Below are 27,420 nucleotides of genomic sequence, written 5' to 3'. Positions count from 1 at the left end.
TGTTTAACGACCATGGCAAGATTATTGCACTAAACGAACACAACATTTGCTTACAGAACACAGTTTTCGGGACATCACTCACAGCTACCTTCATCATCATTGGTCAGAGACGAAAGAGTACATTAAAAATGTATATTTCCATCTAAACAAACGCACCAGAGTTAAAAAAATTGCAGGCTGGGACTGCTTGCAATAATATCCGAAAGAGTGCCCGGGTCACAGCCCAGGTAACCTTAACTTCAAAAGAGTGCCTACGTACAACTGCACCGTGCACAACCCTTTCAATGAATGCAGGACGACATAAGTGCGGGTAAGAAACGATGTCCGTTAAAACTCGTTCGGTAAGAAAATGAGGAATTTAAAGGAGAAAATGTAAAACGATGCTTACAACGAGACGCACACGAACACCGTGAGGTTATAAATACCGCTGCTACGGCAAAGACTAACATACGCTAAAGATTAAAACATAAGACAAATACATAAAACAATAAACCGCATGAAGCCACCAGAAACGGCTCACAAACTACCACAGCCTGAATCGGCCTATAGCTGTCACATAAAAACTAGCTAACGGCACATTACGAATCAAATGAGCCTTTGGCGCTTACTAGCAGCACAGTCTGAAACATCACCAGTCCTTGGCGTGACGTCAGTCGCCGTCACGTCACTCGCTCGCTCCGTCATATGTCCCCCGACAGCATGACCCTCCTCTTTCACGTGGCCTGTGCCCTCGCCCTGCGACTTGGCCTCGCTCTCAGCACCGCCCGCGCCGTCCCCTTCCTGTCCTGTCCCGGGGCCGTCCCCGTCCCCTCCGCTGGGGCCCTCTCCCTCTCCCTCCTGCTCGCTGTCCTCGCTCTGTCCGGCCGGCTCGTCAAAGTCGCCGCAGACGTCCCGCACGCCCACAGCCAGCACCTGGAAGGGCGCCGTGCCGTCAGCTCGCTCGGGGTGTTTGGTGAGCCGCGCCAGTCGGATGTCCCCGCACGGCTCCAGCCAGAGCCGGAGGGCGGCGCAGTGGCGCCAGCCGGGCCCCAGCGCCGGCACCAGGCAGGCCGCTCCCCCACCGGCCGGCAGCTGCGTGGTCGCCTGGTTGGTCAGCACCACGGCCAGGCCGCGGCGGGCGGCCAGCCGGCGCAGCTGGGCCGCCAGCCACTGCAGCTCCTGCGCGCGCCGCGGCACCGGCTCCCCGCACCGCCACGGCGCCGCCACAGAGTCGACGCAGACGAGCCGCAGCGTCCGGCGCTCCAGCAGCTCCGTCAGCACCGCGGGCAGCAGCAGCAGCTCGGCGGCGCTGCTCACGCGCAGCACGTGCACGCGCCGCAGCGCCGACTCGGCGCTGAAGTCGGCAGCGGCGCGGCGCGCGGCCGGGTCGGCGGCGGCGCGGCCGGCGCAGTGCACATGGTCGGCGGCGGCGGCGGCCAGGCTGTGCAGTCGCTCCGTCACCGGGGAGTCCTCCGTGTCCACCAGCAGGGAGTCGGCGGAGAGGCCGCCCAGCTCAGACGGCAGAGCGGCGTCCACACAGGCCTGCCGCGGGGAAACACACTGCAGATAGGGCCGGCGCGGCGGGGAGAGAAATGCACTACAGATAGGAGCAAGAGAGCGGGAAAACACTACAGGCCGGCCCGGGAGGGCGTGGAATACACCACAGCGACCACACAGGCCTGCCGCAGGGAAATGCACTACAGATAGGGGCTGAGGGAGCGCGGGGGGGGGGGGCGCAGCACTACAGATCGGGGCCGGCAGAGAGGGGAAACAGTACAAAATATGCCGGGAAAACACTATTGCATACTTACCACACTTCTACACTACAGGCATGGCCAGGAGAGCAGGGAAACACTACAGGCCGGACCGGGAGAGGGAAATACACTACAGAGATTGCCTGTAGGGAAGCTTTCCGCGGGGAAAACACTGCAGACTAGGCCGGGAACACACTACAAACTGAGGCAAAGGGGAGGGAAAATACACGACAGACCAGCCGGTGACAGGACATCGACAGTGCGATACACAATCTGACCGGCCAAGTGCAAAGATCAGCAGATGTCGTTGATTTCTGATTCATGCCCTGTACACCGTCATCAAACATAGTCACTGATACAAAGACACGACGTCTCTGCTCTCTGGGGTGGCATCAGGTGACTGGGCGCCGGTGACCCGGTCTGACCGATCCACGACACTCCGGCTGAGCACGACACAAAAACAGTGAGTAGACGTAACTGAGCTGCTGCACAATGTTATCGCTAGTTATGTGTAAATGCACGAAACGCAAAAAGTGGTGCGTATCCTGAAAAAAATAAAAATTGTGTGAGACCAATGACTGAGTGATCAAAATGATATAGATCAGAAAGGGCGAATGTCGTTGGAAAACGGTCTAAGGTTGTTGTTGTTTTATTGGGGTTTGAGGCAACAACAACCTTATTGTAAAATAGGCGAAATATGAGAATTTTTCGCTTTACAGCATAATCAGTTTGAATCTGATGGTACTGTAAAGCGAAAGCTTATTTTCATATTTGGCCTATTTTACAATAAAAGTTTTATATTTCTGCCATGCTATTGATCATTTTTGTATATTCATATCTATTCATCATGGCAAAAAGCACCATCTCACATATTACCTTTGACCGTTTGTTAATGACATTTCCCGTTTCTGATATCTGCGAGAATCATTTCCTTAGCACGAAGAACTATAGTGATAGACGAGTCCTCGATAGACGAGAATTCTTAGTAGAAGTAATTGCCCTCCCCATACCGTTATTTAGTACTTCCACAAGGATGGCTCCGGCTCATATGATTTTATTCAACGAGAAACATGCATCCCTACGACACCTGCAGAAGAACTCGCGGTCCAAACAGTCCCCTAACTAAAGACATTTGAGATCTTCGAGCTGTACACATACATTTTCCTTAGCCAATGCTTTGTTTTGTTTAGCTTCTCCTTCCCATCCTGCCAGCTATCCCTAACGCCCAGTCCTTTGACACCGGTCGTCACAGAGCGCTGTCCCCGGCGCCAGCGCCTTTACTTCTATTGTGAGCGGTCTGCGCGGTGGCGGGCAGCGGAGGCTGTGGGCGGCACCCCGCGCCATTGTACAGGTCTCGTGGGTTTTAACGGTAGGTTTTGCACCTAAAAAAATTAGAATACTTCAGGCTATATCTTCGTCGTCTTAAGCTTTTAAGTGTTGGAGATGCGATCGACTTTCTGGTTCACAAGCCGGCCATGATCGTGTAAAATGGCTTCATCGTAGATCGATTAGTTTCTGAGATATAACCGGAAATGTAAAAGTGCAAAATCTACCGCTTAATCTCGCGAGAGCCGTACATACTGACTCGAGAGGCGCCCCGAGTGCTCCAGCACTTTTGCGCCAATCGAGGTGACACTGATTGTTTGTTTTGAATGAATGTGTTCAATATGTGAGTTGAGATGAGATGCTTTCCAATTTGCATAGTCTGAACTCCGAATGCAATCTACTGGCCACCGTAGCAGACGGTCAGCGGACGTCGGCTGACGAACGAAGGACAGATTTTATTACAATGTCGCTCCTGTGTATTACAGGCATCACGATGAGCTTCTCACCACCTGAAATACTGTGGGATGGACAGCAGCAGGCGCCCAGACGCCTCCCTAACATGTGCAACGACTACAACCACAGGGGAGGATGCAGCCGCTCCAACTGCCATGAACTGCACTTATGCACACTTTTCCTTCAAAACAGATGCACCGCCGAGCGATGCAACAAGGCTCACGCCCTGGGGACGCCCAGAAACACCCTGCTGCTGGAGAGTGAGGGGTGGAGAGGTCCGGGGGACCTGGCGTTGGCGCTGGACATCCTCCGCCGAATGGCTCGAGAACAGGCGGTCAGCATCTGCTTCAATTACAACATGGCCAGCTGCTCTGTCCCCAACTGTGACCGGCTACACGTCTGCTACCGCCGCGTAGTGGATACCTGTCCGCTGGACGATTGTGACCTCAGTCACGACCTGCACGACAAGCACAACACCGCCCTTCTGGCCAGTGCCGGTCTGACCGATACACCTGTGCCAGAGCTCCTCAGGCGACTGCAGGAGCAGGTGCGCCACCCACCTCCCCAGCCGGGGCTCTGCGGAACCTACGGCAAACAGGGCTGCCAGGGACACTGCCTGCAACTGCACTACTGCGAGGCGTTCCTCCACAGTCGCTGCAGGTTTGGAGACAGGTGCTCCAGGAGTCACAGCCTGAAGGAGCCGCACAACCAGCGGGTTCTGACATTCTTTGGCTGGACAGAAGAGCAAGTGCTGGAAGAGCTGAGGAAGGATAGAAGCGGGAGATCAGCTTCTCGGCCACCCAGAGCTCGAACTCCTACGGGACAAGAAGACCAGGAAAGGTCCGACCGACAGGGCCTCTGCGAGGGACCGCAGCAGGACCCCAGTGCCGAAACCCGCATCAAAAGGGTCGACACCGCTGGGAAGGATGTAAGCCATGTGAACGATTTACTTGAAAAGTCGGGCAAACAACTTCAGAGACATTACAAGGTGTGTGAGCAGACAGCCAGAGTTCGCCCGCAGGCAAAAGAAGACAACCTCTCGAGCCAGCAGAAGGAGGCGGAGAGACAGCAGTTGGAGGCGGAGAGACAGCAGTGGGGGCGAAAAGAGACGGAATGGAAGGAAAAGGAGAGAGAATGGAAGGAAAGGGAGATGGAATGGAAAAACAAGGAAGCGTCATGGAAAAACATGAAGGCAGACTGGCGCCAAAAGGAACACGAGTGTCTAGAAAAGGAAATAAAGACAATACGGCAGCGACAGCAGTGGCAGCAAAAGGAGACGGAATGGGAGGAAAAGGAGACGGAATGGAAAAACAAAGAAACCGAATGGCAGAACAAAGAGGCAGAATGGCGGCAGAAGGAAAACGATTGGCTAGAAAAGGAAAGAAGGGAAAAAGAAACACGCGAGACAGAGGAACGAGCGCGGAAAGAACCCGAGGACAAACTAAGAGACGAAAGTGAACGTGAGAGGCAAAAATATGGACAGGAAAAGGGAGGTGACTTGAGAGCAACTATAGAAAAAGAATCGCGAGAAACAGAGTTAATGCAGAGTTATGCAAAACTTATTATCGATCATGAATGCAGCAAGAAGACCATGTATACTCTTCAGCAAATGAACGCTGATTATGAACGGCAGATCGCCAGTATGCAGACTCTGGTGAAAGAGCTGAAGGATAAAGATGAAGAGCGAGAGATCAAAATAAAAACAGAAGAGGAAGACAAGAAAAAGAACATTGAAGAACTGACAAAACTCCGAGAACTTTTCCAGAGACAGAAAGGATACGTGGAATGCAGCGTCTGCCTTGGCACCTTCGTCGAGCCAGTAACCATGGTGTGTGCCCACACATTTTGTAAAACCTGCATAGAAAACACGCCGAGACCCGCCGGAGAAACGCTTCATGATATCCTGAACCCTCTAAATCCAAATAAAAATCGCCAGTGTCCGCTCTGCCGTACGGTGACAAACGTTCGAGTCCCAACTCTGGCTCTCAAAAACATCTCCAGCACTTTCTCTGGCGATCAGCAGCGGGGAGCGAGGAGGAGCGATCAGCAGCGAGGAGCCGCCAGCGGGACCAGCGGGACCCGCACCAGAAGGCGCCGGCGTCATGATCATCAACCCGCTCAGGGGGTCACCAGTAGCAGCGAGGTTCATATGCGGCGGAACGGGGAGGGCACCGATGAAACGTGCCCCCAGCAGTAGCTCACTGCGAGTAGCCGTGCGCAGAAGTTGGCTTTGGCCGGCTGCCAAAGCCAAGCCCTTATAAAATCGCGGTTGGTTGGTTGGTTTGGGTTAAGCACGACATCCAGTGGACCAAGGTGCTAACCGGAACTCTCACGCTGCTCCAAGCGGTCAGGTAGCGGAATAAAATCGCGGGATTGTGTCTGTGACCTGGGGCGGTTCGCGGCCGGCCGCTGGGTCGGGTGACTGGAACGGAACGCGGCTCTGACTGGCGGTTACTGCACCCCCTGTGATTTTGGCTTTTTAACATAAGCCCTATGGGCGTTGCATGGAAAGAATGGGACCAATAGTCGGCAGTGACCCCCCCCCCCCTTAATTGAAGGTGTTCCGCCGCTACTGGCGAGGTTCGTCGGAGGGCCAGGTGATCCAGGAAAGAAATAAAATGCACATAATACTCAAAAGCTGACGGTGACCTGACTTTAATTATGTATATTGTTATCAAAATCGTTTGATGACATTCAGGGGTGTTACTTTTGCTTTTGAGATGGGGTGCAATTGGTGGTGGGGCGACATTCAATGTGGATAGTGGTGCCTCCAACCTCCATAGATGGTGCCTATCTCCAGGGGCGGATCCAGCATTTTGCCAAGGGAGGGGCTATTCCGAATCGGGGGCCCCCCATCGATGGGGGCCCTACCTACCCCCAAAAGTTTAAGCCTGGATTTCGTCCACTTTATTTTTGGGGGCCCCCTATCATGCTTTTTTTGCAAAAAAAAATGAGAAAGTCGCCCGGGGGGGCGCTATAGTCCCTATCGCCCCCTGGATCCGCCCCTGCTAGGAGGCCTTGTATGTGAACTAGGAAGCCCTCTGTGATAGCTAGGAGGCCCTCTGTGCAGATGCGAGCGCAGGCCCTCAGTACAGACTTGGAGACCCTTCGTGTGGATGCGAGTGGAGGCCCTCTGTGGAGATTAAGAGGTCCTGTGTTGGCGAAGAGGATATCTGTGCAGGCTTGGAATCCCTCTGTGCAGGATAGGAGACCTTCTGTGTGAGTTAGGAGGCCCTCTGTGTTGGCTAGGAGGCCCTTTGTTCGGATGCGAGTGGAGGCCTCTGTGTAGGCTAAGAGATTTTGTGTTTGTTAGGACATCTGTGCAGGCTTGGAGGCCCTCTGTGCAGGTTAGGAGGCCCTGTAAAAGTGGTCATCTCTGTGAGTATAAGAGACCTCCAAGTTATGAAAAGCTTTACCAATCTTCTAACAAAGAAGTCTTCTCAGCTAGTCTTCTAAGAAATAACTAAGTGGGTAGGTTAAAAAAACTCATCGGATTTCGGCCACTTTATTTTCAGGAGGCCCCCTTTTCAGCTTTTTAACTTTTTATTTTATTTTTGAAAAAAATCGGCCAAGGGGGGGGGGGCCATGGCCCCCATGGCCCCCCCTTGTATCCGCGCCTGCCTATCTCTCGATTTTGGTAAAAATGCTTTGTTTACGGAGCGAGCGAAGCGAGCGGAGTCTTTCCTTAGATTAACGGAAATTTCTGAGTATGAGCGGCCAGACGCTTTTGCGAGGCTTATATCTCAGCAACCACTTGACCGATTTACATGCGGTGATTTGTGTAGGGTAGCTTCATTCCTTCTACCAAGTATTGGACTATTCCCGATGCATGTAGGTGACCCCTTATGCACGTGCCACGTGCAAAACGAAGAGGTGTCCGTTTTGTAATTGTTGCAATATCTCGGTAACTACTTGGCCGATTGCGCTGAAAGTTGGCATGTAGGTAGGCACCCACTAGGCACTGCATATCCATGTGCCAGTGTTGGGGTGCTGCTGCACGTGCTCACGTGCAGGGGTCGTTTCCAGATCTCGAGAACGGCTGGACCGATGGCGCTCAAATTTGGTACACGGTGAGGGACCAGTTAGTAGGGTGCCGTGCACAAGTCAGTTGGGACCCATTTTGCACGTGCGCACGTGCAGGGTGCCGCTTCCAGATCTCGAGAACGGCTGGGCCGATTGTGCTCAAATTTGGCACATCGCTAGAGACCGGTTAGTAGAGTGCCGTGCCCAAGTCAGTTGGAGGTACCCCCTCGAAATTTCGCACGTGCAAGGCTCACCCTCTCGCTCGCTCCGTTAGTCGCCTCAAAAGGCGTTATACTGGTGGTATAAATCAGAATTTAGACTTGAGAGTTGAGACTGATCACCATTTTTGTTCCTCCGACTTGGTTTGAACACAGTCTGTTGTTGCAAGCTGGTTTTTGAAGTTAATTTATACAGGTGTCGTTGTAAACGACTGACAAACTTTCCTGCCAGCTTTGGCATCGACGTCCAATCATTCTTTTTTTTCTGACAGTACGCATATTAATTAGCAGAATGCCGCGAACGCATTCACCTCACCTGTCGTCTCATCGAGCTCGGTAGAACACGATCCACAGTCACAACTCATTGAGAAATGGATCTCTTCGCAATTGAAACCAATAGCCTGTCTTTATCACACTTCAACGTGCGTGCATTACTTGATGTATGTGGGAATGAATGCAGCTTTGTTTTAGTTTACATGATAGCACAGCACCGGAATAGCCAATGACGTATTTTCCAATATCAGGTATTTTCGTTCGTTCATTGGGGTTTACGGGCGCGTCGACTGCGGTGGTCATTTTGCGCCCTCTATTTATATGCTCTATTTCTGAAATAAACATAACCTATGGGGGTGTACTTTTCGGGTGCACGTCAGAATAGCTAGTGACATTTGAGCTAGTGAGCTAGTGACTTTTGAGCTAGTGCAAAAAAGCTAGTGCTTCAAACCAGCTAGTGACAAATTCGCTAGCGACAAAATAGCTAGTGAAGCAAAGTAACTAGTGCTTCAAAACAGCAATAACCCGCGCCCTGCTGGGGGTGTTTGAACACCCCCCCCCCCCACTGCGGTTTTCCGCGAATATCTCAAAACGGCGGCTCGAAGCGCCACCGTTTTTGGCACACCTTTTCATACATCTTTGCTACATATGTTGTGAAAATTTCAGACCCAGGTCCCTTAACCCGGCAGGCGGTGGGCCTACCAGCCACCTTCCGCGCGGTGGGGGGGGGGGCATTTTTTTGCCCCCCCCCCCGTATCTCCGAAACTACTGGACGGATCCGGAAAATTCAAACGGCGTTCGATAGCCCTGTCAAATTTGTCTAGGGAAACCAAATTTCATTGACCTCGGGGTCACCGATGACGTCACAGATCAGGTCAAAGATAAAATGCTTCACCGTTCACGGGGCTTCTAGGGAAAGCGCTATAACGCCGAGTAAAATGCATTTTGTCGAAAATCAGCGATAAGGCGTCAGTTGTCTAGTACATATGTTGCTATTAGAGGTCACTGGTCATACCAGGTCAGGTCACAGGTCAGGTCACCAAAGGTCACCAAGGGTCACCACATGAGCCCAACTTTACTATGGTTATGCGATGAATGTTTTATGGCCAGTTTTTCATTTCCAACTCAATGGTGTTGGTTATAAAACCATCAGGTACGGTTTAGGTCACTTTCTGGTGAAGGTCAGGTCAAGGTCAGGTAAAAAAAGGTCAAATTTCAAAGTTGATATTTTTGCATAAAATGGGTATCGATTCGATGCAGCTCGTCACGGGGAGTCTAATGGTGGTCTTTGTTTTGCGCTACGAGGTCTAGAATTGCTAAAAATTGAGTTTGAAAATTTGACGTCATCAATTTTGAAGTTTTTTCGCTATAACTTGGCCAAAAAAGAGGTATCGATCTCAAATTTGGTATGTACATAGAAGGCGGTAGGGACTATCACATAGGTATATTCCGTTTTTTTCGAAATTCAAAAAACTTTTTGGATTTTTTGGCTATTATTTTCAAAAAATCTATTTTTTTAATTTTTGGGGGTCAAAATCCAAAAAATTCGAAAAACCGAAATAGCAGTTTTGTAGCCCTCTTGATTCCACACCTTTTATGTCGAAACATTTTTCTGTATCTCTAAAGCTGTAGGCCTGACAGCTCTTCCCGCGAAACCTTTTTTTGGGTCGAAAATGGCAAAAATGACGTCACTCTGACGTCATTAGCGGCCAACCTATCATAGCCTTTGGAAAAAATTTTGGTCACCATGTGCGCTAGCTGCTCCCGGGAGGGTACTGAAAGTTTGGTGACGATCGGCGCAGCGGTTTTCGAGATATATTGAAAAAACTAAAGGGGAGGGGGGCAAAAAAATGTCCCCCCCACCGCCTGGAAGGTTAAAGTGACCATTCCACCTTAACATTAGTTTTGAGTTGAAATAGCCAAATTGGTGGCCATGGCCTGCAAATACCGGTTTGGGCACTCACAACATCGAACAATGCTTTAATTCGGAAATATGGAATTTTAAACTTGCAGTTTTCGGATTCTAAGGGGCTAAAGCATTGGAATGCCCCCTTAGAATTTGTGACGTCAGCGGTGATCTAACGATTTTAAAACCTTACGCTAATATCTTTGTGAAGCAGTGGTGGTATATGCTATTTGCCCGTAAGATCTGCCGCAAACGCCGCATTTCCAAAATGAAGTCGCTAGGAACAGCGGAGATCCTAAAAAGAAAGCAAAAGTAAAAGTCTAATATCTTGAAAACCGGTGAATATTTTTCGGTGATATGTGGTAGATATTCGTTTTTGCTCGTTCTGAACCGAGCGACATCACTTTAATGCCAATTCATTAACTTTTTTGAAGGTGCGAGGGTCCCTTTAAGGTAAGGTCACCAGATCAGGTCAAGTGACCTCACTACATAAAAAGTTTCAATGTCTGCCAAAGCTACACCGAGTAACCGATCGCTTTCAAACTTTCAGAGATTGATAATAGCAAAATTAAGTACAAAATGTGCATCTTGGAATTTTGATATCGATGACCTAAGATCAGGTTAATTTTGCCACCTCCCCATTATAATGGCAGAAAATTGACAGTCGCCTTTTTTAGACGGAAGTCATTATAAACACTCTAAAACACTGAATTACTAGTATCTTTGACACACTGAACATAAAAATGGCACCTATGACCCCTTTTAATGCCCGTGAGGTCATCTCAGGTCACCAATGGTATCTGACTGTTTTTTCGCGAGTAACTTTTGATAGAGGCATGCTAGAGCGATGAAAACACCTTAGTTGTGTTTTCCTCGACGATACGGATCGACTGATGTGCAACTTGACCCTTACCGGTCAGGTCATGACCATGACCTGAGGTCAAATTTTCAAGTTAACCTTTCAAGGTAAAGTGATAGTTCATTCGACGCGTCTTGACGAGAGGAACACGATGCTGGTAAAAGAAAGAGCGTGCAAGGTTTGAGTCAAAAGGTATTACAGAAAACGGTTTCCAAAAAAATCGGCTATTTTGGCAGTTTTTGCCCCCTGCACGCAAAACCGTTGACGATAGGTCACATCCGAGAGAAATACTCAGAGAGAACGTTTAATAGGGCTACCAAATGCGTCTTTCCACGGCGCGATAGCTTTATTAGATTCCAAGCTGTGCGTCGATTTGTTGAAAATTGTCGAAATCTGACCTACAAATCGGCGAATTTTGGCCTACCATGACCTCTATTGACCTGACCCTTGACCTGACCAAAAAGTGACCTAAGTGATTTCTTCCTTATAGCTTCGACGCTCTTTCGAACGCCGCCTTTCCCGTATCGCTACGTGGCCCAGGAGCAGAGTTAGAAGGCGGGGGGGGGGGGGGTGTTCAAACACCCCCCCCCCAGCAGGGCGTGGAAATCCAGGACCCCCAGCGGGGCGCGGGATAAATAATGGTTACTAAATCGCTAGCGTCAAAATAGCTAGTGCAGGAAAATAGCTCGTGGATCAAAATAGCTATTAGCAGAAAAACTTCAGCAAAAAAAAAAAAACACATCCATCTACTGAGACGTTAGCGAAGACATCGCGTAGGGCCCTAATGGAAGATAATTCAAAGTCAATTATTTAAGCACGGGGTCGTTAATGCCTTAAGAATTTCGAGAATTTTAGGTATGTTGCTAAAGTTTAAAAGTTTTGTCCGGAAGAAGTGCATAAACGTATGGGAAAACATGACCAGAGTCACCTACAACCATGTGAATATTGTATACCTAATTGGAATCTTGGATACCTAATTGACTAAAAAGTAGGTGGTGAAATTTTGAAAGTTGCGTAGAGCACCCATAAGTCATTCGCTGCCAATTCGTCGCAAATACTATTATTCGGTCGATACGTCGTTTGTCATTATTTGCTTCGTTTTCGGCGAAAATGGGGTAAGACTATTACATCCCCAGTAAGACAAAAATGAAGTAGCAGCTGAACTACGGCGCATCTCAGATGTTGCAATGTAGGTTGGCTCAAGCATGAATCACCTACTCAGCTACCGTATCAGCACATAACGCGACACCAAAGACGTTTTAAAATGCTCCACGACAGCATCCGCCATTCATACACTAATTACAGCAGTCATTACTCATTTCGCCAGGTGCTAGCGCAGATTCAGAAAGTCCGTCGCATTCACTTCTGACCGCAAAACAGGCGGTATCACACCTCAAGCCGAACCATATGGACAGGTGTACTGGAATCGGGCACGTTCCAAACAGCTGACACTTTCTGCAGGTGTCTGCTGCTCCCTGTGGGAGCACAACAGTGCACTGTGTGAGCAGACCACAGCTGCTATAAACAACAGCAGTAACTTTGCGCGGTGTCCGTACAACGGCATTATGTGACTTTTTGGCGAAATGCTTGTGAATGGGCGAAAACAGTACGAAACAAGGTTAACTTATTACTACCAGCCGTTCCTGAGATCTGGAAGCGGCATTCTGCACGTGCGCACGTGCAAACGGGGTCCAAACTGACTTTTGCACGGCACCCTACTAACCGGTCTCCAACCGTGTACCAAATTTGAGCGCAATCGGCCCAGCCGTTCTCGAGATCTGGAAGCGCCCCCTGCACGTGCGCACGTGCAGTAGCACCCTAACAGCAACACATGGGAATGCATTGCCTGGTGGGTGCCTACCTGTATGCCAAGTTTCAGCAAAATCGCCCCAGTAATTACCGAGTTATTAAAATGGGAACAAATTTGACAGCTCTTATTGTTGTATTTTGCACGTGCACTGGGGGTGACCCACATGCATCGAGAGTATCCTATTTTTGGTAGAAAGGATGCAGCTACCCTATAAAAATTACCGCAAGTCAATCGCCCAAGCGGCTGCTGAGATATGAGCCTCTCAAAATCACTACTTTTGCAAAACAGCTTGAACACCCTTGACTTTTCACGTGGCACGTGCCACGACGGTCACTGAGATGCATCAAAAGTAGTCAATTACGGGGTAGAAGGGATGGGGCTACCCAGCAAAAAAGACCGCAGGCCAATCGGTCCAGCGGTTGCTGAGATATAAGCCTCTCAAAAGCGTTACAGGCTCACCTATCCGTGCTTCTATCCTCAGGAAACTGAAATCCTTCTCCTCCACGCCACAACCCCCTTCCGGGCTGGACAGGCATCTTTATCTCATGCGGGCTGCTCCCTTGGAGCGGCACCGCTGCTCCCGAGGGAGCTGCACCCCGTAGCCGGGTGCAGAGAGTGCTTGGGGGGCTGGTCGGCCTGTCCTATGGACGGGCTCAGCCCCGGCGACTCTCTAGGGTGCCTGCCCAGACCAATGTCTCCCCCTAATTCCTATCATCCTTCCGGCTCTGCAATGGTCTTGTCGACCGAAAGGGCCTAACCCAACAAAACAAACAAACAAACGTTACAGGCCGGGCCGGGCCGCTCATACTGAGATTTTTCCGTTATATTGAAAAGACTCACTTCGCTCGCTGCGCTCGCTCGCTCGTAACAAAAGCCTTCTTTTACAGTAAAAAGTAAAAAGGAGAGCGTACGTAAACAGGAGGACGAACTAGGCCAAAATATGTTAAATGTGCGGCATTCCCCGACTTTTACGCAGATATCGGCGCAACACGGCCGAGATATTTTCACTTTTATCTTAACTTCCTCTGAAAACACGATGTTCTGAAGTCTGATACGGGCCCACAAAAGACAGAATATAAACATCGAAAAGCACTTCAACACACAGACAAGCTTTAATGAGTCGAGCGACTCGAGCCGGGACATACGAAGCAACCAAAACAGCCCAGCATGATGCATAGAGCGGGGCTGGTCACTGCAGAGCCGCCTGTTAGCTTGTAATTGTTTACATATAAAATAAAATGTTAAGTGAAATTGCATGGCACGCAATATCGGTACAAAGCTTTTAGTCGTAGACTGGGTTCACCGGGTAGGATAAGACGAGCTTAACTAACCAGCGATGAGCGAACCACACCAAACTAGGTAAACGGGTCTAACAACTTGTCACCCTGCCATTTATGCAGACGACAGCAGCTATACAAATAGTATAATAAGTGTCATAAGGAAAATAGCAAGTGAGCTACGCAAATTAATTTGTAACCCATTTGTGGCAAAGCGTTGTTCATGTTATAAAATGTTAATAAAATTAAGATGTGAACATTTTACCCTTAGTGGTACCTACCATCGTAATACATTGATCAGAAAATAGAACACAGACGTATAATGGTATGGGCAAGATAACGTCAGAGTCAGACACAGCGAGTCCACACTCCGGTCGGTGACGTCTCCCGTCGCCTCGCACCGTCTGCGGCGACGGTCTTCCCACCGCACCTCAGGTCTTCGTCAATACCTAAACACCGCCGCTTTTGGAGAAGCTCAGTCGGTATGTCCCCTTTTTAGCACATGTATTCATGTTGTGCTATTCATGTTATTCACATGTTATTCATATGACAATTTCAGTCGCAGGCCAATCAAGGTCCGATTACAAGGACAGGAAAATAAACAGCACTGCAAGAAAGAGGTAAACGCTCGCTGAGTTCGCCGGCATTGTTTTGACACTGAGCGGTTGATGAGGGTGATCAGACGTAAAAAAAAAAAAAAACGCTAGGTCGTGTTTTAGTCATTCGCAACCTAAGGTCACGTGAATTTGGTGACCTCTCCAAAGAGTGCTATCAGAAAATGAAACTGGTATGGTATGGTATATTAAACTCCATCCGTGCGCGCACAGCTGTTCGGAAGTTTGCGTCATACAATAAATGCACACTGCACATACACACAATAAGACAAACTGAGGCGTTCTAGATAAACACTCGATGATAAATCATACCTACAGATATCACACACCTAAGCACTAATTCCACTCTGTTGCACCTCTCCCAACCTGACCATGAACTGCCCTCTCGAAGTGCACTGTGTTACAGTAGGCGGGAGCGTGTTCCACGCTGTCGCGGCTCGGTAAGAGAAGACACGTTGAGTGGTGCTCAGCCGTACCCTTGGCAGCGCGAGCTGCTCTGATCGAGCGAGACGGGTATCACGAAGCGACGTGTCCCGTCTCCGCGTGAACATGCTGCGCATCGGTTTGGAGCATACTGGTCATTGAGCGCGTTAAACACCTTGATACAGTCCCGCTCGAAAATCATGCCTTCGATGTTCTGCCAGCCCAAAGACCGCAAGACAGGGGTGATGTGCTCAGTTTTTCGCGTGCCAGTCACCACACGGGCCGCGAAATTGATTACTTTTTGTATGCGCTTCCGTTGCTCACCAGAGGCACTTGCCCAGACAGGTAAGCAGAACAGAATGTGACTGAAAACGTGAGCACGAATGATGGTGAGTAGAGCTGCAGTTGAAAAATGGCGACGGAACCGGTAAAGAGATATAAGGGTTGCTGTGCATCGGCGTACCACGCGAGTCACGTGACTGTCCCATCTGAGGCACTGGTCGATGACTACGCCTAGAGGCTAGAACCTTGATGTGCTCGGACGGCTTGAACTGATGGCCAGACATCTCGAAGTAGAAAGTTGCGTTTTCTCTCACGGCCTGTCTCGTGCCTATGAGAGTAAACTCGGTTTTTGTAGGGTTCATTTTCAACGAGTTCACTGCAAGCCACTTTTGGATGGACATGATGGACTCTTCAAGGCGGTTCTTGAGAGATGCCATACTGTCCCTGTCCTTTGAAGAACAGTCAAACAACTGGGTGTCATCGGCATAGCTGATGAGCCGTCCATGGGGAAGAAAATTTTGAGCTTCGTTAACTAAAAGACAGAAGAGAACAGGACCCAGGATGGATCCTTGGGGGACCCCACAGGATACGGGCAGCACTGAAGTACCGCCACGAACCATCTGCTTCCGGTCTCCGAGGTAGCTGGCAAACCAATGTGATGGAATGCCATACCAACCCATCTTACTGAGGAGGACGCCATGATCGACGCTGTCGAATGCTTTGCTGAGGTCCAGAGCTGTGATCGGTATCAAGCGACCAGAATCGATGTTTTTTGACATCCACTCGACAGCGTCGAACTGCGCCTGTTAGAGACACTACACACAAAACGGACAAAATAGACAAACCGTTCCCTGATTTTCCATCCTCAGGACAGACAAATCCTTCGCCTCCACGCCTCTTTTCCCTGTTCCAGGCTGTACGGGCAACTACATCCCATACGGGTAGCTCAACCCCAGGAGTAGGCCCGTAGCCGGTTGCGGTGACCGTTAGGGGGCTGGGTGGCCCGTCCATTGGATGGGCTCAGCCCCGACGGGTCACCAGGGTGCCCGCCCAGACCAATGTCTCTCCCTAATTCTTTTCACCCATCTGGGTCTGAAATGGTCTCGGACTCTCGTTAGACCGAAAGGGCGCCCTAACCCACCACTCCAGAAAGGTCTTCTCAGAAGGCATTCTCGCGATGGATGCTAAATCGTAGACCTTAGATCAATTCGATAGCTTCAAAAGAGCAAGCACCGAGTACCGAGCACTTTGGCGAGATGTGCCCGTTTTATTAGTTCACGAGTGATGTGCCAATGTGACCAATAATATCAAGATTGGGAAGAATGACATTTTGTCTTCCAGTGACCTGTCTTTTGACCTGAAATATGAAATGACCCGAAAGACCTTTCTGCTAGTGTTTTACATTACGAACTCTAGGGTATTACGAACTCTAGACCACCGCTCACTGCAGGAAGCCGCATGACCGACTCGACGGGCCAGTCGAGTCGCCGCAGTCAGACGGGCCAGTCGAGTCAAACGAGTCAGACGGCCGAGACGAGTAGACCGAGTCGGACAGGTGAGTAAGAATACGCCCCCTCTCGTCTCGACCAATAACATGCTGCGATGGAAGTCCCGGCGCGACTCTACTCACTCACAGCACAAAGTGCCACCTGCACCACTCACCTGTAAGCAGAGTTGCGTTTTCCCGCCGCCTGGCGGCGCCACCAGCTCGGTGATCCGTCCCAGCGGCAGACCGCCTCCGAGCAGCGCATCCAGCCGGCGGCTGAAGGTGACCACGTGACCGGCGGGTGGGCGGGGCCGGCCCTGGGTCAGGGCGGGCCGCCGGCCGGCTCTCTGCTGCAGGCCGGCCGCCTCAGAGGGGCTGAGGTGCGCCTCGGTAGCCAGCTGATCCGGGGTGAGTCGGAGAACGTCCCGCACCTGCACCAGACCTGCCCTGGGGGGGGGGGGGGGCGTCAGGGGACAGACTGAGGGCGGAGAGGGGTCAGGTGATAGCTGGGGCAGAAGGCAGACAAGGTCTGTATATACAGTGTGCAGGTGTCCTGGGCAGGAGGGGGGATATCACGATAGTCTGAGCCTGAGGGCCTGATGAGGAGTGAGGGGCAGGTGCAGGTCTGTAAGGAGAAAAGTGAGATGAAATTCATCCGGTAAGGGTAATTCTGAATGTTTGAACCTAGACTTACTTTACTGTGACTTGCTATATCCATATGAATGACATGCCACCACATAATTCTTTAATTTAGTCTGAATTCTTTTGATTGGAAGGATTCACAAGGACAGAGCCCACACTAAGCGAAGCTTGTTGCGTTGCTTGTTGGACCATCCAAACAATGTTTAACAGTTTTAGTTTCAGCATAAAATTAAAATATCCTATTCCAAAGTGCCACATAAGCTATATCAGGGAGGGAGAGTCTTTAACGATTACAATTGTATTGATTTGGCTAGCGAAATCTCCCTTCATTTCATGGCAACTAGATAAATTATTGCACACTGGGGGTTGGGACACATTTTACCAACCTGTGTAATTTCTGAATGGTGGAGTCAGGCTCTTGAAGGGTGTATATTTGGCGAGCCATCTATTAAAATCAATAGTCTTGAGTTTAATCCTATCATTACATATTGATATCAAACACCGCACATATTGAACTTCGGCTGAGAAGAATCGTTACCGAACTTCCATGACCCTCAATGATGCATGCCCTGGCTGCAATATCAGTCACCGCACTATACTACCTTGCACCCACTCAACTCTATAATGCTATTGCTGGCATTTGGCACCCAACTTGAACTTGCACAGCACCGCACCTCCGCGTCGTCCACTCTTGTTGTTTAGCTTTGTTTACTTTTGGCGTATGCGTTGAATTTGTAACTCGCGCGCAAAGAAGAATGCATTATTACGAATTTACTTATACTTATATAAACTTATGTTGCTCAATTGCTTATGATTCTTTGAATTGAATTATTTTCTAGGATTCGAGACATTTAATCACAATCAGCAAATATGTACGAAACAGATTTACATTTCTAAAATATTTTCCAAGAATATTTGGCAACGGTGTAGCATCGTCCTTTCCCCGGTGTCGCTTGATTGTGGCGCACTGCAGGTTGGTGTTTACGTAATTATTTCACTGATTATCTGTACGTTTTTGTTATTATTGCTAAGTTCTGTGAAATTGTTAGCTGAACTTTTTCTTCAAATCATCATTAGGTCTATTCTTCTATTCTACATTGGGTTTTCGTCAACCTGTCCATTGTTTCATGCGCCGGTTTAGTAACACAATAGCACTTGTTATTGATGTTCCGAGTAAAACGCCTGTACCGTAAAACGGGGCTATAAGGGACAGTGGGGTTATAGGGGACAAATTTCTGGAAAAAGTTTTGAGGGATCTGGGTAATACAGTGAACGAGAAACAAAAGGAAATAGATATTGATATATAATATGAAACACTGATGTCTGGACATGCATGCCACATCACCATTTCCAAGATGCTTGTTGTTGTTCTCATGCTATGAGCTTTTGAAAAAAGTGCCAAATTCGCAACAAAATTGTAACCCCGAAAACTTTGCTTGTGGAAACACAACCACGGATTCTGGGACCTTCACAAAGGTATAGTCAATGACCACATGTATCCTGAAGATGCCCATGAAATTACATCCATGTACCCTCCTTGCCTCATCCTCATTTCCGCTTTTTTCTGTTTCAGGTAGATTTTGATGTCAAAACGGGGCTTTAAGGGACACCGTCATTACCAGTCAAAGCGAGGAGTTAAAACAACGAAAACATATTCGAAAGATGTAATCATGAAAGATGTGGATGCAGTGAACAGAGGGATGCCTTTCAGGGTAGCTGAGCAGAAGTTTGGGATCCCAAAAAGTGTCATGTAGGCACAATAAGGCACCTGCTACCTGAAAACCGGGCCATCCCACATTCCTTGGAGAGGACAGAGGATGTCCTGTGGTGTACCCCTTCTCAGACATTGTGCAAAAGATCCAAGAACCCAAATACCTTACCAGGGGAATCATGGAAATCAAAGAGGTCAAGGAATACAATGAGTGAGCTGATATCAAACACCTCCAGCTCCAAGGAGCTGCCAGAGACTCTCTGCAGTCTTCTGGTGGATGGTGTTCTGGAGTTCAGAATGACAGGAGAATGCCTCATTATCAAGTGGTTGTACTCATATCATTTGTGTTTTGATAATAACACATTATTATGTTTCCATATTTGAGTTTCCTTTATGGTATTTATGTTGAATTAGGAAGTTACCTTTTCCGTCCTCCATTGGAAACTTTGATGGATGCCAATCCATTGTATGTGCACTTAAAAAACAAATATTTTGCACAGGAAAGCAGTAAACATTTTTAAAAACATAGTCTGTGTCCCTTAAAGCCCATTTGATGGTGCTACTAGAGTTTAAAAGGCCATAACAGTGCTCGTCCCTTAAAACCCCGGTGCGGGGCTATAAGGGACAAGCAACAAAAATAAAAAAAATCATACATCTATGATACCAATAAAATGCATATTATGCCAAAAGACAGACCTAGTCAAGACCTGAAAAGTGACAAAGTTTGAAGCCTGTGTAAGCAATAACCTTTGAATGACAGGTTGTCAAAGTCAAAACCTGTCCCTTATAGCCCCGTTTTACGGTACGTCTGCAGCTGATGTTAAAGTAGTGTTCATTTAGTGGCCTGAGCATCACAACTTTACTGAAGTAAAGTCATTTGTGGCACAATCCTAATTCTTCTCTGTCCTGATTGATTTTAGGTTGCATGTACTGTGTCTAGTCATAGTGGGAGTTCTCTGGTTATATTGCTTACACTAGTGCTGTGTCATCAATGTCATTGCTGTTGACTTGCCTCTTCATGCAATTTCTTCTGCATTTCAGGTGATACCTGTACAGCAGTAACAAAATGGTGAGTCAAGTAGCTCTTTTTTAATTGCTTTTAGGATGGGATCTTTATGTGCTTGCCTGTTTCAGTCGGGCACAATTGGTAATTCCGTTCCATATATAGAAATGTTTCTATATTTGGAAACAATGTTCCGAATATGGAAACGCTGCGTTTCTATATTTGGTAGGTGCATGCTCACCTCACCTGTTTGACGATCTTCGCAAGCTCTGGCGAAATCTCGCACAAAACGGTTACCACCAGTGACAAGCCAACATTTGAGTTTATAATCGCAAGGAGGCCCGAAGAAATCCATGGTGGGCCATGGTAATGACGACAATTTGATTTTCGGTTTGTGTAAAATGTATAAGAAATTGCGAATAAGAGAAAAACTTCCATTGAGGTTTCCCTTCAAATATGACGTCCAGAACCTGATTTGGGCTGATTTTTGGCAGAATATTGGCTAATTTGGGCTAAATAGATGTTTTAAGTTTTGGCGAAATTGACGTGTCATTTTCACCCGAGTGCTTCCTTGTTGCCACTAGATGGCATTCCACCATCTAGAAAGTTATATAACGCATCTTGTTTTAAAATAAATCGTCCGGAATGATCGGTGCTTCTGAGCATTTCCATTTATGGAATGCAGCGTTTCTATATTTGGAAACGTTTCCAAATATAGCACCGTTTCTATAAATGGACCGGAATTACCACAGTGCGCCCGACTGGTTTTGTCTGACTTGGTTGGCTTATTGCATTGGATCTAAATTCTAAGCCAGCTTCATTCCTGTCTTCTATTACCAAAATGTGTTCTATTACATTCTTTGTTATTAAAAATTGAAGGTAGTATGAAGTAATCCCACAAAGTAAGCCTGTCCTGTAGCTCAGTTGGTAGAGCATTGGACTCTAGGTAGTGAGTGTGGTTGGTGGTAGCAGCCGCAACTAGTGGAAGTCAGTTGAGTGGGACAGGTCGTGTCTGGCTTTGAATGGCACATTTAACTTAGGGACTATCCCACCTTCTAAAATGTTGTTAAAACCAGTTAAATTGTGCCCGACTTTATAGATGGGATGACCGGGAACACGGTTCTGGCATTTATTTTTCATTAAACATCTTAGGCTTCCCATATTCCAAACACAAACTTTCAAATATGTGACGTCACAGCCCAAAATTACCTCCTTCCCCAGGCCACGTTACTGTCATAAAGCTGATTCTTTTTACTCTGTAGGCACCACAACAAAGTTCAGACCAAGTTTAAAGCGATTTTTCAACGAACAAACCCATTTAAATCAGAATGACTAAACGAGGTGACGTCACACTAACAGTCGCTCCATGTTGAAGATAGGGCCTTGTACAAGGCCCATTTTCAAATGAAGGGAACGAATTTCTTCAACACCAAGAGGCCGCGGGGGTTGCAACCTAGATAGATAGTGGTTTCTGAACCTCGCCGCAAACTTGGCTATCTCAACTCAAACCCCATGGTAAAGGTGGGATAGTCCCTTTACAGGAAAAGGGCCACCTTTAACATGGGGATTGAAACTGAGATAGCCATCTTGTAGCCCGTGTCCGAAGACCCTCCAGTCTATCTCCTTACGGCCGATTTCGGCTTCCATTCGTAGATATCGGCAATTTTAAAAGAAGAATGCGTCCTTACCCTGTAATACAGCCACCCGCGGCGAGGCTTTGGTTTTTTACCAATCAGCTCAGCTTTAACCAATCAGCTTATCTGACACAATCCGACGAGTCTGTCTTCTGAACGCTGATTGGCTTGAGTGTGACATCGCTATGCCATCATACAGTAGGTGCCGTAGAGAGTACCAACATAGTACCAATATGTTAAATAGTTTTAAATACTTTTTCGCGAATTGTGCACTTCTGGCACCAGTTTTAAAAAGAAAATGAAAAATAATAATGTCAAAATGAAAAACAACGATATCTTCATATTTCACGAAGGTGGCCCTTTTCCTTTAAGCATCTAAATTCTCCCGTTACCCGGAATTGCGCGATCGGACGGTAGGGGTCGGGGTCTACGCAACAAGCTCCGCTTAGCGTGGGCTCCGGCTCTGTCAATCCAACCATTCAAACATTCGAGCTAAGTTTAATATAAAAGTGGACCACACTAGATTTTATAACCAAGGAGAGGCGCTATACCCAGAGATGCTTCTTTCTAACCAGACCAAGGTAATTCTTATCTTACCTTATCTGACCAATTCTAACCTAACCTAATCTGCAACACATAACCTTAAACCTACAAAGCTACAACCTACATCGCTGGGTGTAGCACCTCTCCTTGGTTGCAAAAACAAGTGTGATGCCTGCTAAGTGACTACCTGATTGAATAGGCCATCTAATCTAATGAAAAATGGTCTGTGAACATTTGTTAAGTTCACATTGTTATAAATGTGCAAACAATTGTCATGGCTTTTGAATGACAAATACTGCTTAAAAAAGGAACTCTGAAACAAATATTAACTGGTAGTCCTCACTAATCCTACAGAGACATTGATTTTGGTGACTAAATTTGGCATCATGATCACAAAGCTCATGTTTCAAACGTTTGTATCTGGCCTGAGACAAACCCTTGCATATTGCAAGGCCTCACTTTACAAAAAAATACATTATGAATAAGTAATAACTGGCATTAGTTTGGTCTGGCACAGCTGCTGTTGCTCAAAATCCTCGTCCAGAAGTGATGGCAGGCTAACAACCACAATATTTCGAATGGAACAGGTGTGGAGTAGAGCATGACAGCCCACTCCAGAGTCAAGTCTGTAAGATTTTGGTGACTTCCACTTATTTGAATTCTGCAGCCCAGACAAGCTATCCTGGTGTTCCTTGACTGAACATCGTGCCACTTATGACTTGCATGGCTGAACGTGCGTGACCTGGATCGTTGCCGACGTAGCGTATTTCCTAGCTGCTGAACGTGTGCTGGGTATTTTGCGTACCGATTTCACACAAAACTGAACATCTGATAATACGCAATAGGTGTGCGATTTCATGGGGGATCGCGCATAGTCGTCTCCACACTGATGTTTGGCAACGCTTTGTGTGATGTCTGCGCTGTTCCGACCGCCGCCACTTGACTGACCCAACGGTCGCCAGCCTGACCCTATTCCACTTCCCCGCCGTCACCTCACTGACCCGCCCGTCTCCCGCCGCTCGCCCGCAGCCGCGTCAAATTAAGGAGATCAAGGACTTTCTGCTGACGTGCCGGCGGCCCGACGCCAAGTCGGTGCGGATCAAGAAGAACTCTGAAAACACCAAGTTCAAAGTGCGCTGTAGCCGCTTCCTCTACACGCTGGTCATCACGGACAAGGAGAAGGCCGAGAAGCTGAAGCAGAGCCTGCCACCCGGTGAGTGACGGCAGATGGTGTGTGCCCGAGAGGCCCTGTTTCAGCGTATGACACTACCGGACGCTAGTGGTATCGTAGAATCGGGTTTCTACTTTCTGCGGAAATATAAACAAACTCGGACGCTGTAACATGGTAGAGTGTCAGAGTTGGTTGATGTGTACATGGACATGGACGCCCGATACAGGATACTACGATACCGGTAGCGTCATGCCGTGAAACAGGGCCTGATTGGCGCAGGTTTACGGGATCTCAGTACAGCTGGTGTGTTGGCTCCTGAGCGTGCATTACCAACGTGATGTAAGAACGTGTTTTGTGCTACATTGCATGCTTCGATGGCAGTGAATGAGTGATCGTTGAGTCTTGTCTCATTTTTAGTTTGATAAAAAGTTGGTATCACTTTACTTGTGATGGCAGGTTCGGCTGCTAGTCTTTTTATGTTTGTTTACGATAAACCTGCTAGGTTCCTCGTGGCTAGTTCGTTCTCGCCCGCTAAAACGCTTCGCTTGACATTTTGCGTAGGAAAATAATGGCATTCGTTTTCGACGTTATAAATCGACTAGAAAACACCATGGAAATGGTGACTTCATTCAAATGTGCAAGACGCTGGCCACGTGGTAATTTCGCCTTCGAACAAAAGATTCAAAGCCTAGTGAGTAGCAGCGGTATGCAGAACTGAAGGCCTTCTTAAAGTTCTAACACTCCGTGGAAACTGAAGCGATATGGCTGGTGCATCGTTTTTCGGCTGTTTCCCGGGTGGCCAGGTGCGCTGCATGTTGCAAATGATTGTGTGTTTATGCCTCACGATCATGCCCATTAGGCGTCTGTCTGACCTGTTGTTTCCCTTTGTTTCAGGTCTGTCCATGAAGGAGTTTGGCAAATAAACGCACTGTGGATGTAATACACGCCTTTTGTACCGTGAACTCGGGCTGTGCGAGAGCGTTCACCGGATGTGGGGCGTTTGGTGAGCCACTTGACAGGGCTCACCACAGGAACATCACGGACTGGCGGTATATATTGTCGAGTCTCGCTCTCCCACACACACTGCATCACACGGAGATGATGGGACGCTGTGGTCCAAACACGCCGTATCGGTGCTTGGCGCATCACCCAGCAGCTCCTGCACCAGTTTCTTATGACACCATCTTACGGTACACCGGTGGCGTTCCACAACATTCGACCGGGAACGTGAGACATTGCCATCATTATTGGTAACATGGTGATTGGCGGCGCGGGCACGTAAAATACCGGAACAGGCCATCAGTAATTATGAGAAACAAAGCGACGGGATGTCTTACTCATTTTCCTAAGGAAATTTCGTTATACATTTTACACAATTGAATACTTACCAGTAAAACGCCTTTTTGGGCGAAGAACGAGCGAGCGAGATAGTGAGCCCTGCACGTTCAGAAGGGCGAGAGGGTACTTCCAACGGGCTTGTGCAAAGCACCCTTCTAACCGGTCGCTAGCGGTGTGCCAAATTTGAACGCAATCGGCCCAGCCGTTCCTGAGATCTGGAAGCGGCATTCTGCACGTGCGCACGTGCAAAAGGGGCCCAAAATGACTTTTGCACGGCACCCTACTAACCGGTCCCCAACCGTGTACCAAATTTGAGCGCAATCGGCCCAGCCGTTCTCGAGATCTGGAAACGCCCCCTGCACGTGCGCACGTGCAGTAGCACTCTAACCGCAACACATGGGAATACATTGCCTGGTGGGTGCCTACCTGTATGCCTAGTTTCAGCGAAATCGCCTTAGTAATTACAGAGTTACTGAAATGGGAACAAATTTGGCACCTCTTCTTTTTGTATTTTGCACGTGCAGTGGGGGTCACTCACATACATCAAGAGTACCCGACCTTTGGAAGAAGGGATGCAGCTACCCTATAAAAATGACCGCAAGATAATCGCTCCAGCCGCTGCTGAGATACGGGCCTTTCAAAATCACTACTTTTGCAAAACTGCTTGAACACCCTTGACTTTTCACGTGGCACGTGCCACGACAGTCACCGAGATGTATCAAAAGTAGTCAATTACGGCCTACGGGGTAGAAGGGATGGGGCTACCCAGCAAAAAAGACCGCAGGCCAATTGGTCCAGCGGCTGCTGAGATATAAGCCTCTCAAAAGCGTTACAGGCCGGGCCGGGCCGCTCATACTGAGATTTTTCCGTTATATTGAAAAGACTTCGCTTCGCTCGCTGCGCTCGCTCGCTCGTAATAAAATCCACATATTGATATACGAGGGCAGAGTTTTTCATTGCGAGATGTATGTTGGTAAAGTGAAACAGTAAATCTACATATTCAGCCGACTTGTCAAAGTTCTGCAGTCGAAAAATAATGGCGTAAATTACCGGCTCGAGGACGGTGCAGTAGCTCGCCCTGCTCTGTATGCGCCTGGTTCACACGTTTCGTTTACAGTTTACCTTCCTATCTACTGCACAGTCGGGACACGGACAGTCGCCGTGGAGACGCGCCATGATCGACCCGCGGTAGACATGGAGCACTACGCTACGCCTCGCCCGGCAGACCCTGGACACAACACGCCTCTAGAAAGACATCGCGTTTGTTCGACAATGCAGCGACTAAGCCACTAGCTGCGCTCCCGGTGGAGGCGCGGCGCCACTGCCACCTAGCAACACAAACAACAGTTACACTTTCCGGGCAGTCCGCCAGGGACGGTTTGTCACCGCGCGAGAAACACTGGGAACTGGGTGCTCCGGCCAGCTCGGCAAGAGGACTTCTCCGTCCCCCGTCAGCGCTGACCCAACCTCATAGTGACCTCAGCTGGGCGCGGCTGGGTCGACTGGCGACCTCAGATCAGTTACGATGACCTGGCTTGGTCGACTGACGACCAGCGACCTCACGATGACCTATGGTGCGGTGGGCGGGACACCATGTCCAGCGGCCTCAGATCAGCATCCGCAGGAACTCTGCCGGGGCAGACAGACACTCGTTGGAGCTGGGCAATGTTAGGTGGTGGGAAGATGAGCGGTACACACCCGCGCAAACTGTGAAGTCAGTGCGGTCAGCGGTGTATACAACACTCAACAGACACTAACCCTCGCCCCGTTGGGGGGGGCCATTTTGGCCCCCCTGTGGTTTTTCCTCAATAGCAAGAAAACGGCGGCGCGCAGCGCCGCCAAATTTTCAGTACCTTCCCGGGCATCAATTTGACACCTTCACACCAAATTTCAAGTCTTAGGTCACCTTAGGTCAGGAGTTATTGAGGTCAAACTGAGGTCATGTTCCAGCAAAAATGAGCAAAAAACATGCAATCTTGAAACGCTCACCAAATCTACAGTTATCAATCAATTTCAAAGTTCTTTATATGGTCTAGTAGACAAAAAGTGGCGCTACAAAACTGCTATCTCGGGTTTTCAAAATTTTTGGTTTTTGACAAAAAAAAAAATCAAAAAATTGATTTTTTTAGAAAAACAAAAAAATCCAAAATTTTTACGAATTTCGAAAAAAACCCGAAATATATGTTATAGTCCTAGCGCTCTTCTATATACATACCAAATTTCAGATCGATATCTCGTTTTTTGGCCAAGTTATAGCGAAAAAAAACTTCAAAAATGATGACGTCAAATTTTTGAACTCAATTTTTAGCGATTCTAGACCACGTAGGGCAAAACAAAGACCACCATTGAACTCGCCGTGACGAGCTGCATCGATTCGATACCCATTTTATGCAAAAATATTAACTTTGAAATTTGACCTAATTTGACCTGACCTTGACCTGACCTTGACCAAAACGTAACCTAAGCTGGCCCCAAAGGCTGCCTGACCCACATAATCGCATTTGTCATGTAGAATGGACCATAAAACATGTATCACACGACACTTTCATATTGCGACCCCCCGTGACCTGACCTCTGTGACCTGACCTGGTATCAGTGATCTCAAATAGCAAAATATGTGTTTGAAGAACATTTCCCCATCGATGATTTTCAATGAAATGCATTTTACTCGATTGTACAACGCATTTCTTGAAAT

At 48.3% G+C, this 27,420-nt stretch overlaps 3 protein-coding genes and 1 long non-coding RNA gene across 5 annotated transcripts in view; 2 read left to right on the top strand and 2 right to left on the bottom strand.

The window, feature by feature from the left end:
* Positions 1-157: 157 nt before the first annotated feature.
* On the bottom strand, positions 158-18,037 carry LOC122391452 (DNA repair protein RAD51 homolog 3-like). The gene is made up of 3 exons (XM_043385366.1): positions 17,712-18,037; positions 16,860-17,130; positions 158-1,521 (listed from the first exon to the last, which is right to left on the bottom strand). Exons 1-3 carry the CDS (start codon positions 17,768-17,770, stop codon positions 586-588), a joined length of 1,266 nt encoding a protein of 421 aa, XP_043241301.1. The 5' UTR covers positions 17,771-18,037; the 3' UTR covers positions 158-585.
* Positions 2,112-6,154, top strand: LOC122391451 (DNA ligase 1-like). The gene is made up of 2 exons (XM_043385365.1): positions 2,112-2,196; positions 3,545-6,154. The coding sequence occupies exon 2, from the start codon at positions 3,553-3,555 to the stop codon at positions 5,707-5,709; it is 2,157 nt and encodes a 718-aa protein (XP_043241300.1). The 5' UTR covers positions 2,112-2,196; positions 3,545-3,552; the 3' UTR covers positions 5,710-6,154.
* On the top strand, positions 17,183-20,108 carry LOC122391458. Its single transcript, XR_006258354.1, has 3 exons — positions 17,183-17,341; positions 18,165-18,298; positions 20,078-20,108. It is a non-coding gene; the product is annotated as an uncharacterized LOC122391458 (long non-coding RNA).
* Positions 20,109-25,647: 5,539 nt separating this feature from the next.
* LOC122391456 (calcium-binding protein E63-1-like) overlaps positions 25,648-27,420 on the bottom strand; it is a 64,132-nt gene continuing 62,359 nt past the window's right edge. For both annotated transcript variants that reach the window (XM_043385371.1, XM_043385372.1), the window contains one exon: positions 25,648-26,354. In XM_043385371.1, the coding sequence (XP_043241306.1) occupies positions 26,332-26,354 (23 nt within the window). In that variant the 3' untranslated portion in view covers positions 25,648-26,331. The remainder of the gene's footprint in view (positions 26,355-27,420) is intronic.

Source organism: Amphibalanus amphitrite, unplaced genomic scaffold (assembly GCF_019059575.1).
Source record: "Amphibalanus amphitrite isolate SeventyFive unplaced genomic scaffold, NRLGWU_Aamphi_draft 000438F_arrow, whole genome shotgun sequence".
Classification (NCBI taxonomy): Eukaryota; Metazoa; Arthropoda; class Thecostraca; order Balanomorpha; family Balanidae; genus Amphibalanus; species Amphibalanus amphitrite.
The sequence above is the reverse complement of the archived record's forward strand: the minus strand, read 5'-3'. Positions and strand labels throughout refer to the sequence as shown.